The sequence below is a fragment of the Myotis myotis genome, unplaced genomic scaffold (assembly GCF_014108235.1).
Source record: "Myotis myotis isolate mMyoMyo1 unplaced genomic scaffold, mMyoMyo1.p scaffold_m19_p_28, whole genome shotgun sequence".
In the NCBI taxonomy this organism is placed as follows: domain Eukaryota; kingdom Metazoa; phylum Chordata; class Mammalia; order Chiroptera; family Vespertilionidae; genus Myotis; species Myotis myotis.
The window spans coordinates 3,349,135-3,361,770 of record NW_023416333.1 but is presented as its reverse complement, the minus strand read 5'-3'; the positions used below and the strand labels follow the sequence as shown (position 1 = coordinate 3,361,770).

At 53.3% G+C, this 12,636-nt stretch overlaps 1 protein-coding gene, 1 non-coding gene and 1 pseudogene across 2 annotated transcripts; 1 reads left to right on the top strand and 2 right to left on the bottom strand.

Annotated features, from left to right (window-relative positions):
- Positions 1 to 559: 559 nt before the first annotated feature.
- On the top strand, positions 560 to 5,397 carry ACP4 (acid phosphatase 4). The gene is made up of 11 exons (XM_036296155.1): positions 560 to 664; positions 744 to 848; positions 922 to 1,008; positions 1,811 to 1,957; positions 2,213 to 2,311; positions 2,387 to 2,482; positions 3,419 to 3,551; positions 3,624 to 3,706; positions 4,580 to 4,713; positions 4,926 to 5,104; positions 5,179 to 5,397. Exons 1-11 carry the CDS (start codon positions 560 to 562, stop codon positions 5,292 to 5,294), a joined length of 1,284 nt encoding a protein of 427 aa, XP_036152048.1. The 3' UTR covers positions 5,295 to 5,397.
- A 1,494-nt stretch (positions 5,398 to 6,891) lies between these two features.
- Positions 6,892 to 8,853, bottom strand: LOC118649265 (annotated as a pseudogene).
- LOC118649318 lies at positions 8,436 to 8,525 on the bottom strand. Its single transcript, XR_004965599.1, has one exon. It is a non-coding gene; the product is annotated as a small nucleolar RNA SNORD88 (small nucleolar RNA).
- Positions 8,854 to 12,636: the final 3,783 nt, after the last annotated feature.

The window sequence follows — 12,636 nt, the reverse complement described above, 5'->3', positions numbered from 1 at the left end:
TGTCCCCAGCGGGTTCCCTCAGCACAGCCGCTGGCAAGGCCAGGCTCGGCTGGGAACCTACGCGTCAGAGCGCCAACCGGAAAATTCCAGGAAGTGAGGCATCCCACAGGGCGAGCCGTACACAGAGCAGACAGGAAGAGCCCCTGAAGGCAAGTGGACTTTCTATTTTACAAAAACCCCTAAGAGACGCATGACCAGAACGGGCGACCTGAACGGGGGTCTCCTTGCTCCTGGGCCCAGCTTACAGGCACCTGGGTTCCAATCCCAGCTTTGCCTGCCACTCAGCTGTATTCCTTCAGTCAAGTTACTTAACCCTCCCGTGCCTCAGTTTCCCCATCTGCACAACGGGGGCTGGGGATAATCATACTAGCACCTCCTGGGGTTGTGATGACGATGAAATGGATTAGTCCACGGGTTAATCCCGAGGCTGGCAAAGGCCCGGGGGAGCCGGTGGCTGGGGAACGTGCTGGGACCTGCTCTCGTGCGGTGCTGGGAGGTAATGGGCAGGTGGGGCTGTGGCACAGACGGCCGGCTGAGCTCAGCGTCTGGCTGCGTGGACATGGCCGGGTCAGGGTTCCGGGGCCACGCCATCGGACCTCTCCTGCTCCTGCTGCTGCTCCTGCCCCAGGCCCTGGTGGAAGGACCCCTGGTGTTCGTGGCTGTGGTGAGGCGCCCCCACCCCGGCCGGGCCCCTCCCCTCCCCTCCCCCAGGCCGGCCCTGACCGGGTGGGTCCCCTCCCCAGGTGTTCCGCCATGGGGACCGGGCCCCGCTGGCCTCCTACCCCACCGACCCACACAAGGAGGCCGTGTCCATGCTGTGGCCGCGAGGCCTGGGCCAGCTGACCTCGGTGAGGAGCTGGGGGTGGGTTTGAGTGGTGAGGCCGGGCGGGGAGGGGTCTGCTGAGCCTGCTCTGTCCCCAGGAGGGCGTCCGCCAGCAGCTGGAGCTGGGCCGCTTCCTGAGGAGCCGCTATGAGGACTTTCTGAGCCCCGAGTACCGGCGGGAGGAGGTACTGCCATGTCGACCTTCACCTGGCCCCCTGACCTCCCACCTCTGCCCCCTGCTGACTCCCATGCTCTCCTTGGGCCTCCACCTCTGGCCTTTGATCCCCATCAATTTGATCTGCTCCTGTGTCTGATCTCTGATCTCGAAGCGTCCGCTTCTGACCTCATCCCAATCTGAGTCACACCTGGACCTCTGACCCCTGACCTCCATCAATTCCAGCTTTATTTTCTGGCCTTCACCTCTGTCTTCTCGCTCTCGCCAGCACCAGCCAGACCTTCTGACCTCCACCCTCGCACTCCAAAACTTGACCGAGTCTGTCTTTAACCTTCACGGAATCAACTTGCCCTCCTGACCTCAAACCTTTGACCTCTGCCCTTCACCAAATCTTTCCTTTCCTATCTCCTCTTCTGTCGTCTGACATCCCCTAATTAGGATCGTTCCTCCTGACCCCTGACCTCTGATATGTACTGAACTCTGACCCCATGTCCTCCATCCCGCTCTCCTAATCTTGACCTCCAGCTTCCAGCCAGCATCCATTCTGATCTTCCTTTTTGACTTTCGATGACTCAGCCGACCCCTTAATCCTACACACCCACCCCATCTCTGACCTCCAACCCGGCTGCTCCTGCCATGGACCTCTGATTCCAGCTTCCAACCCTGAAGCTCAGACATTCCAATCGGACCTGACGTTTTGACGCCTGACCCCTTTCAACTCCAAAGTGAATCCAAAGCTTTGCAGCTAACCTCTGACCCCGACTGTGGGTCCCTTGTGACCGTCGCCCCCTCGCCCGCCCCTCCCACCCCAGGTGTATGTCCGCAGCACGGACTTCGACCGGACCCTGGAGAGCGCTCAGGCCAACCTCGCGGGGCTGTTCCCCGAGGCCGGCCCGGGGCGCCCTGAGGCCGCCTGGAGGCCCATTCCTGTGCACACGGTGCCGGTCACTGAGGACAAGGTCAGGGGGTGTGGGCAGGGCCGGGGGTGGGCGGCACGGAGAGAGGCAGAGGCCCGGAGGAGAGGAGGTACAGGGCTTGGCGGGCGGCTCCCGGGAGCCCGAGTCGGAGCAGCAGGAGCTCCTGGGGCAGAGCGGTCCGGACGGGTGAGCCCTGTCCCCCTGCTGGGCAGCCAGGCCTGGGAGAGACGGGCCACAGCCCCGACTCCCCCACCCCCAGTCGTGCTGCTGTCCTCTCTGAGCCTCAGTTTCCCCCAGCTGCTGAGGTTCCCCATGCGCAGTTGTCCCCGATACCACGAGCTGCTGCGGGAGGCCACGGAGGCCGCCGAGTACCAGACGGCGCTGGAGGGCTGGACGGTGAGCCGGGCGGGCGGGACGGGGCGGGGAGCGGGCGCGGCGGTCCTCCGCACTCACCTGGCCCTGTCCAACCAGGACTTCCTGGCTCACCTGGAGAACTGCACAGGGCTGTCCCTGGTTGGGGAGCCGCTCCGCAGGGCGTGGAAGGTTCTGGACACACTGATGTGCCAGGTGAGGTTCCGCCCAGTCAGGTGGCTAAGGCAAGCTGAGTTCAAATCCCAGCTTTGCAGCTCAACAGCCATGCTCCCGCAGGCCAGTCCCTTAACCCTTAGGGCAGCGGTTCTCAACCTCCCTAACGCCGCGACCCTTTCATACAGTTCCTCATGTTGTGGTGACCCCCAATTTCATTGTGACAAATTGAACATCATTAAAGCATAGTGATTCATCACAAAAACAATAGGTAATGATATATGTGTTTTCCGATGGTCTTAGGCGACCCCTGTGAAAGGGTCGTTCGACCCCCAAAGGGGTCGCGACCCACAGGTTGAGAACCGCTGCCTTAGGGCCTCAGTTTCTCCATGTGCACCATGGGGCTGGGGACACCGAGGGACCACCACCTGGGGTTGCTGTGAAGATCGAAATGGGTTAATCCACGCCATGTGCCGGCGCTCAGGCCCGAGGCTACGTGTTTGCAATTCCTCTTTGTGGTTCTATCGTCCAAAGAGCGCCCCAACCCAGCGCCCCTGGCACGGCCTGATGCTCTTCATAGGCTGGGCTTCCCCCACTTGCTGGGAATGTTCCCAACCGCACGGTGGGACTAGCAATGTGTGTGATTGGGGGGCTGCCCAGACCCTACGGGATGCTAGGAGGTATGTGGTACTGGCAGCCTGGAACGGGGCCAAAATCCCAAATGGCTGAATTCTGAAACACCTCTGGCCCCAAGGCTCTCAGGGAAGAGCTGCTGGACTGTGGGGTGATGGTGATTAATGTAAATAATCGCTGCTGCCCAAGCCACCACTTCCTGACCTGGCCAGCCCCAGCTGAGCAGGGTTCTGATGGGGGCGGAGAGAGGATCGCAGGAACAAGTACCGACATTGGGAGGGCGAGGGGACCACGAAGAGCTCAGGACATCCGGTCACATTGTCCTCTCTCCCTGTCTCTCCCCAGCGAGCCCACGGTCTCCCCCTCCCGTCCTGGGCCTCCCCGGATGTCCTGAAGACACTAGCCCAGATCTCGGCTTTGGATATTGGGGCCCACGTGGGCCCACCCCGGGCAGCAGAGAAGGCCCAGCTGACAGGGGGTGAGGTTTGGGGTGGGGGAGGGTGGGCACTTCCCTCTGGGGGTTCTCAGCACCCTGGTCTTGCCCCCTCAGGGATCCTGCTGGATGCCATCCTTGCTAACTTCTCTCGGGTCCAGCGCCTGGGGCTGCCCCTCAAGATGGTGATGTACTCGGCTGTGAGTCTTTGGCAAGGGAGGCGGCAAGGGCACAGGGATGAGGGGGGTGGCCGCTGGGGTGAGGAAGAGCCAGTGGGTAACTCATAGCTGCAGACATATCACTAGAGGTATAGCGTCTGGAAGGAGGGAGGAGATGGTGTTCTGAGAAAGAATTCAGCTCCTCTAGGAGGACAGGCTGTTGAATTGAGCTGCCCAATCATGTTTTGCGTCCATGACCAATGTTTGTTTTGGTTTTTTAAAAATATATTTTATTGATTTTTTATAGAGAGGAAGGGAGAGGGATAGAGTCAGAAACATCGATGAGAGAGAAACATCGATCAGCTGTCTCCTGCACACCCCCTAACTGGGGATGTGCCTGCAACCAAGGTACATGCCCTTGACTGGAATTGAACCTGGGACCCTTGAGTCCGCAGGCCGACGCTCTATCCACTGAGCCAAACTGGTTAGGGCCATGACCAATGTTTTTTTTTTAAAAAAATACATTTTTATTGATTTCAGAGAGGAAGTAAGAGGGAGGGATAGAAACATCAATGATGAGAGAGAATCATTGATCGGCTGCCTCCTGCAGGCCCCACACTGGTGATCAAGCCCACAGCCTGGGCATGTGTCCTGACTGGGAATTGAACCTCGACTGCGTGGTTCACAGATCGACGCTCAACCACTGAGCCACGCCGGCAGGGCCATTTGACTAATCTTTATTAAATGATTCCCTGTACCGGGTGGGACTGCCTTCAGGGTGAGCAGCTTTGGGGGCTGGGTTCCTAAGGGGCCTGGGGACGTCTGGGAGGCAGCTGGATGCAGGAGCCTAGAGCGCAGGGAAAGAGGTCGTCAGGGGAGGAGAGAGGAGCCGGCTCAGCCCTGATCTGCCGGCAGCACGACAGCACCCTGCTGGCCCTCCAGGGGGCCCTGGGCCTCTACGACGGGCACACCCCGCCCTATGCTGCCTGCCTGGGCTTCGAGTTCCGGAGGAGCCTGGGGGACCTCGACGACAACGATGAAGATGCAGGGTGAGGAGGGATGGCGCCTGGGAACGGGCGGGCAGAGCTCTCCAGAGGAGGGATGGTGGCAGGCACCGGCCTGGAGGGGGAGTTGGCCAGGGAGGCCATCAGGAGGTTGACGGGTGGCCAGGAGCCCAGCTCCTCCATTCAGATGCTTGTAGATTTGAGGTCAGTGGCAGGGGAGGTGAGGAGCCTTGCTGCCACGCCTGCTCTCTCTGCAGGAACGTCACCATCTCCCTCTTCTACCGCAACGACTCCACCGGCCTGCCCCTGAGCCTCAGCCTCCCCGGGTGTCCAGCCCCCTGCCCACTAGGCCGCTTCCACCAGCTGACCGCCCCGGCCCGGCCTCCAGCTCACGGGGTCCCCTGCCACGGCACCCATGAGACTCCCACTCCCACGGGTGAGGCCCTTGGTGTTGGGGTGGGAATAGGAGGGTTCAAGTCCTGAGACTCACCCCTCCTGTTCTCCCTGCAGCCACCATCGTGCCCCTGTTGGCTGGGGCTGTGGCCATGCTGGCGGCGCTCTGCATAGGGCTGGGCTTGCTGGCCTGGAGACCCGGCTGCCTGCGGGCCTGGGGAGACCCCGTGTGAGCCGCGAAACCGGGCACCCCCTCCCCACTGCTGACCCTGGACCCCAACATGTGTGCTCACCCGCTGTACCAGCTTCCGTGACTTCTGTGTGCGCCTGTGCGTGGGGAGGGAGGTGGGGGAGAAACGGACACACCGGGCTCCCAGGCTTGGCAGTCACAAGTGGTTGTGTGCACACACGTACATGGCTTGTGCACACATGCAGTTCATGTGTAGAGATTTGAACATTTTGCATGTGATGGCACATATCTGCATGTTTGACAGGCCCCTATGCACACGTGCAATCTGTATTGGTGTGTGCGGGTGCCTCTAGGGGCGTGCTGATGCGTTTCTCTACCTGCATGATGGCATGTAGTGGTTCTGTCGGGATGGCATTAGTAGGTACGGCACATGTGGTGTGAGAAACAAGGCTGAGCTTTCTTAGCCTCGGTACCCAGGGGACAAGCGGCACCTCCAGCCCTCTAAGCTCCTGGGGTGGGGTCAGGCCCGTCTTCTATCTGGAGAGCTAAGCCCGGCCCCAAGGCTGCTCAGTACCAAGCCTGAGGCTGTGTGATTCGGGAAGCCGCTGGCCTCTGTGCTCCCATCTCAGGGCGCGTCAAGACTCAGACCGTAGCACCTCTGAAATGAACCTCCCAGGACCAGCAGAGTTAGGTGCGGCTGGACCGTTCTCAGGACTGCCATCCGGCCATTTGAATAAAATGTAAGATTCAGGTCCCAGCCACATCTCAATGGCTCACGGCCACACGTGGCTGGTGGGCCCAGTGGATCTAGGACCCAGACAGCACTTACGTTCCTGCAGCCACTGCCCTTCCCACCAGCCAGGCATCAGGCTCAAGTGTGTGAACACCCCAGATCAGAGCACTGGGGGCGGGGGTGTTGGTGTGTAGCAGGCAGCCACTCACTCAGTGCCATTACAAATGGGAGAGTTGGAGAACTGGAGGTGGGGTGGGGGGAGAGGTTGTGGCTAGAAGTCGATCCCAGCTACCAGGACCTTCCAACGGGGGAAAACAGGGTGCAGAGCCCCCTAGACCGAGAGGAGAAAGCCGGGTCTACCCAATTCCCAGCACTGTGGGCAGGGGACCATGCCCTGGACTCTGAAGGTAGCCTTGTCACCCCATCACACCCGTCGTCTTAGAACAGGCCTTAGAAGCGAGGCAGCCACACCCAGATGCCCTCTGTACTTGGTCCTGGGAGGGACACAGCTTCTTACTTCTCACCCAGGGAAGGCCTGAGTCCTTAGGTTTCCCTGCCCTGCTGCTGGGGGCGGCTCCCAGGGCTTGACGGAGCATAGCTCTCTAAGTAGGGCCCATGGAGACAGGCGTGTCCAGAACCCTGCCCCATGAGGGTTCTGGAAATGGCTTTGCAGGGGGGCCGCGTCAAGCACCACAGTTCATATGCAGTGATGCTCACTATTTAAGCCCTCACTCCCCACCCTCAGCGGGATTCCTGGTCCCAACATTTAACCCAGACGCTGGCCAGAAACCACACATGCAGCTAGAGACACTGGGACTGGCCTGGCAGTCCCTTCCCCAGGTGAGCAAACAGCAGGCTGGCTTCAGAAGGGAAAGGCGTTACAAACAAAATAGTCTTAAGAGAAAAGTCAAGACAACAGAGAAGAGTGTGCTTAAAACCAAAGTGCTGTATATGCTTCAAGTATTAAAACAATGCATTAACAAGTAACAAAAACAGTGCAAACTTAATGTTGTAGGCCATGGGGTCTCCCCGCTGGGCCTGTAGTGCTTTGGGGGCCCGAGGGGTGCCCACCCAACATGCTATTTCAGCTGACATGTAAGAGGCCTGCTGGGTTCTCTACAGAACCACTGTGGCCAGCCAGTGACACCCATGAGGTAGCTACTGGGGCAAGGACACCTTATTCTTCTGGGCTCCTCAAAACTAGGTGAGGGTGGCCTGCCCGTAAAAAACTCAAGGTCAGCCTTAGCCAGTTTGGCTCAGTGAATACAGCCTGTGGACCGAAGGGTCCCTGGTTCGATTCTGATCAAGGGCACATGCCGGGCTTGCAGGCTGGATCCCCAGTAGGGGGCATGCAGGAGGCAACCAATCAATGATTTTCATCATCGATGTTTCTCTCTCTCTCTCTCTCTCTCTCTCTCTCTCTCTCTCTCTATATATATATATATATACTCAACTCTTACATCTTAAAAAGAAAACAGGTGGGCGGTCCCTCAGGGGACTCTGCATCTCCCTGCCCTGGAAACTAGGGCTCCTAGATAGGGCCCAGAGGCAGTTAAGGAGCCACGGGCTCCTACCCACAGGCCCTGATGGAGTAGGGTGGAGGCAGGGGCTGCTCCTCCTCCAGCATGTAGGCTGGGAGGCTGCGGCTACGTGTGGCTTCCTTGACGTACAGGTCCAGGAGGACCTTGGTGGACTGCTTGTCCACCCTCTCCTTGGACATGTCATGGCTCAGGAGCCAGCTCAGGTGGTCCCTGAGCTGGTCTCTGCCCTGGACCTCCATCATCACCTCCAGCACTGTCATGCTCTTGAATGGCAGGCCGACCAGCGACAGCTGCATCTTGGAGGACCTGGCCAGTGCCAGCAGGCGCCCACGGCGGCCCTGTGTGAAGGGCATGTCCTCAGGTGTAGGCCATGGTGCCTGCTCAGATGCAGGCTCACGGTAGATCCACTCCAGTATGCTCAGCTGGTGCGCCAGCTGGATGCACTGCTACATGGTGGTCCAGGACCCGAAGGGCATCTCGGTGACCTCCAAGTGCAGGAAGGATTGCCAGCGCTGGAGCCAGGCCTGCAGTGGCCAGGTGAGTAGTGCCTTGCGGCTGCCCCGCAAACACTTGTAGAGGCAGTTGAAGATGGTGTTGCTGGTCAGGTCACCCAGCAGTGCCAGCTCCTGGGAATTCAGGGCCAGGGCCAAGCCGCCTTGGTCACACACCCACAGGATCCAGGTGATCATGTGCTCGTTGGGCTTCTGCTTGAAGTGCTGTGCAATGGCCAGGAACTCAGTGTATATGTAGTAGTGGTGCGCCGGCACCGTCATGCTCTCGGCCATGGTCACAACTGCTCTGGAGGGAAACAGCAGAAAGCCCAAGGAGTGCTACTAAAGGAGCTGCAGGCAGGGACACAGGGCCACCAGGTGTGGCAAACAGTTACAGCTGCAACACCTCCCTGGAGCTGGGGCCCCTAGACCCCTGGGTGTCAAAGGTCCCAGGAGGCACAGTGTCCTCATGAGAGGTCAGAGCCCAGTGCTGGACATCATAGGGGCCCCAAGCACAGCCCAACACAGAATGTCTCTCTGCAGTGCCCCAGCCCCTCCTTTATAAACCTCCCCTTACCCAATAGTATTACTGTGAAGATTCAACCAATTGAGAAGCAGGCCTGGCTCAGCTAACTGCTCAGCCTTTGCCTTGACCTTAGCATAATTCACACAATCTATGAATGAGGGAGCCTCTTCTGTTCTTACCTAGAGCAATGACCCTTCAACCCCTAGAGCAGTGGTTCTCAACCTTCCTAATGCTGTGACCCTTTAATATAGTTCATGTTGTGGTGACCCCCCACCATAAAATTATTTTCGTTACTACTTCATAATTGTAATTTTGCTACTGTTATGAATCGTAATGTAAATATCTGATATGCAGGAAGCATTTTCATTGTCACAAATTAAACATAATTAAAGCATAGTGATTAATCGGAAAAACAATATGTAATTATATATTGTTAAATATTTATTTCTAATTACAAGTAAATGAAATTTTGTCTTGAAGCATGGTGTAGCACAGGTAACAGTCTTAACAACAGTAAACTACAATACCACATTTTGCGACAGTATGCGTAAAAAGCCAACGTCAGTGCGAAGGTTGAGATTGCTCCTTTCTCACCAGATCAGAAATTCTCGGGGCAGTCTTTGCAAGAGCACAACGAAGAACATCTTCCACAACAAGTCTACTTCTGTATTTAGACTTGATAACCAACAAGCTGGAAAATCCTGTTTCACAAAGATATGTTGTTGGAAATGGAAGAAGAAGGCGCAACACAGTCTCAGACAGAACAGGATATGACTGCAAACACTTGATCCAGAATTTTGTAACTGGCATTGTAGAGAAATCAGTTCTCGCTGCATCGTTGTTAATAAGTTCAATGAACTCCTCTTGTGCTGTCTCAGGAACATCTTCAACTTTGACTGTGAATGGGCTTCTGGCAAGTGCGAATGGGGTGTCAGGCAGATTTGGAAAGTACAATGAAATTTCGTCTGCAAGCATGTGCAAGTGTTCTTTCACAGAAATTATCATCGTAATCCTTTTGTCTAGTTCAATGTCATGTTCCTCAAAGAAAGCAGATAAGGTAGGCAACATGTAAATGTTATTTTTATCCAATTTTTTTTGCCAAAGCTGAAGTTTCATTTGGAATGATCGGATCTTTTCAGACAAATCGAGGCATGTTGCATTTGGTCCTTGCAGTGATAAATTTAACTCATTCAAGATGGCAAAGATGTCAACCAAGTAAGCTATTTTCTGCAGTTCACTTTTATTGCTGAAAAGTGCTTCGAACTGTGGTCTTGCTTTCTGATTAAAAAATGTTTTGAGTTCATCACGAAGCTCAAAAACACGTTTTAAAATTTTTCCTCTTGACAACCATCTCACTTCAGTGTGAAATAGCAGAGCATTGTTCGGCGCATCCAACTCGTTGCACAGTTGCGAAAACAGTGGACTGTTTGAAGTGCTCGCCTTTACAAAATTGACACAACTTATTACACTTTCCATTACTTCTTGTAACTCTTGTGGCAGCGTCTTCGTTGCCAATATTTGCCAATGAATCATACAGTGAGTTCCGATGACTTTTGGTGACTCATTCAGTACCAAACGTTGAAATCCAGATCGACATCCTAGCATAGCTGGAGCACCATCTGTGCAAACACCACAAACCTTTTCCCAAGTGATCTTATGCTCTTTCAGAAATGAATCAACTGTGTCAAATACATCACGTGCAGTAGTTGTTGTTTCAAGAGGTTTGCAAAAAAGAAACTCATCTTTAAAGTCGCCATCATTAATATACCTCACGTAAACCAGTAACTGTGAACAGTTTGCAACGTCTGTAGATTCATCAAGCTGGATACTAAATATTGGAAGTGGAGCAGATTTAATTTCCTGGATTACCTGATCAAGAATATCAGCAGACATGTCATCTATTCTTCTGCGGACAGTGTCATTAGACAAGGAAACTGCACTCAATTTTGTAACAAATTCATCTCCGATCATAACTCGAACAATGTCTTTGGCCGCTGGCAATAGTAAATCCTCAGCAATGGTGTGAGGTTTCATAGCTCTGGCGATTCTGAGTGCCACCAAATATGAAGCTTCAACGGCTGCTACGTTTTGTTTGTGGCACCTGCCACCAGTGTCAAATCTGGCTTTCTTGAGTCCATCAGCTTTGCTTCTAAAATAGTTGGTATCCTTGCCGGCAAAGCTTAGATGCTTGCTATCAAAATGGCGTTTTAGTTTGTTCAGCTCCATAGATTCGGCTGATAGAACTTTACAACAAATAACACATTGCGGTTTCTCAATTCCTGCTGTAATTATTGAGGTAAAACCATACTGTAAAAAATCCTCACTATATTTTCTTTTCTTAATATTCTTCTCTACACGATCCATTGTCATGGGATGGTTTGCTAATGAAAATAATATATAACAACAGCTTTAATGACACAAAAGATGATACATGGCATAGTTCAGTCAATACAGTTCATTAAAGTATCCTGTATCCTATAATTTACCATTCTGTTTTGTTTTTTTTACATACCTGTTACTATCACAAGGGGGCAGTATTCACAGCAACCACAGCTGAATGTAAAAAGACCGATCAGCATCCAGATTAAGTTCCCATGATACAGATATTTTTCTTTGCAGTACTTGATTTTACAGTATATGATTTTACATTAACCCAGTAATTATAATTCATGAAGTGTCGTTTTACCTCCAATACTGCTGCTTTCAACAAAACAGCTGCTTTCTACACAGTAGCTGCTCTCTACACATGTGACTGGTCCGCATAAGTACATTATGGCACCAACCCTGTCACATACAGCTGTATTTGTACGGGGTGTATGAGATGGGGTTGGCGCGATGTCATCACTCCGGGTACTCGTATGTGGGTGTATCTGAATGTCGGCATATCTGCATGTGGGTGGACCCGCCTGGAGACGGATAGAGGAGCAGTGTCTCAGTTCCTAAGATCATCGAAAATGTGTTATCCGATGGTCTTAGGCGACCCCTGTGAAAGGGTGTTCCAACCCCCAAAGGGGTCACAACCCACAGGTTGAGAACTGCTGCCCTAGAGCAGGGGTGGGCAACCTTTTTGTGAGTGCGTGCCAAAACCAGCAAAATCTCTGACTCAAATTTCTGCGTGCCAACCCTAATTTTTTGAGAACATGTTACGCCTACTTGATATCTCTTAAGGTGTACGTATGTGAAGAACCTTGAAGAAATAATAAAACTCATTCGAGCGACAAAAACACAGCATATGATGAAAAATGCATTTATTTTTTAATGTATACATGTACACTGCTAGTCCGACAGAAAACTTTATGACCCTGTTTGATATTATCAGTGGGACTTTTTTTTTTTTTTTTCAATATATTTTATTGATTCCTTACAGAGAGGAAGGGAGAGAGATAGAGAATCAGAAACATCGATGAGAGAGAAACATCGATCAGCCGCCTCCTGCATACTCCCCACTGGGGATGTGCCCGCAACCCAGGTACATGCCCTTGACCGGAATCGAACCTGGGACCTTTCAGTCCGCAGGCTGATGCTCTATCCACTGAGCCAAACCGGTTTCGGCTATCAGTGGGACTTTTGCTGCTGCATCACTGATGACAGAGATTTTACATCAGGTTTATATTTCGTGACCTTCAGAGATATGCACGAGCTACTACTTTCATCCGTCAGGCTACTCCTATTACGAGACTTAACAAAATTCATCACTGAGAACAAAGATTCACAAGCGTATGTGGATGAAAACATGGAGAGTAACGCTGTCGCCAAGTTTTTTAAACAGAAAAAAATTTCTGGAATGGCATTCCAAGTCCTCAATAGTTCATTTTCGACACTTCTCTCTGGCACTCCTGTCTCTAATCGATTTTTTTCAATGTTTTCCAAGTCAACTCTAAGGTCAATAAACTTCTGCTTCCAAATTGAGCTACTCTGAAATTCAATCAACTGCATTTCAAAGTCAGCCATGTCTATCCATGAAAACATTTTTAAGTTTAGTTCCTCCAGTTTCATGCTGTCTGGAAACCTCATGAATTTTGCTGTCTCTTCCAGCTCTCTGAATTTCGCAAATGTTGAGAAGAGCTGCTCAATAGTTGACTCGATGATGTTTA

Excerpts from the sequence above, each read along its gene's own strand:
- ACP4 (XM_036296155.1), top strand. The coding sequence starts at position 560 with ATGGCCGGGTCAGGGTTCCGGGGCCACGCCATCGGACCTCTCCTGCTC. Across the intron at positions 1,009-1,810 it reads CCGAGTACCGGCGGGAGGAG|GTGTATGTCCGCAGCACGGA; the intron begins GTACTGCCATGT and ends CTCCCACCCCAG. Across the intron at positions 4,714-4,925 it reads GACAACGATGAAGATGCAGG|GAACGTCACCATCTCCCTCT; the intron begins GTGAGGAGGGAT and ends CTCTCTCTGCAG.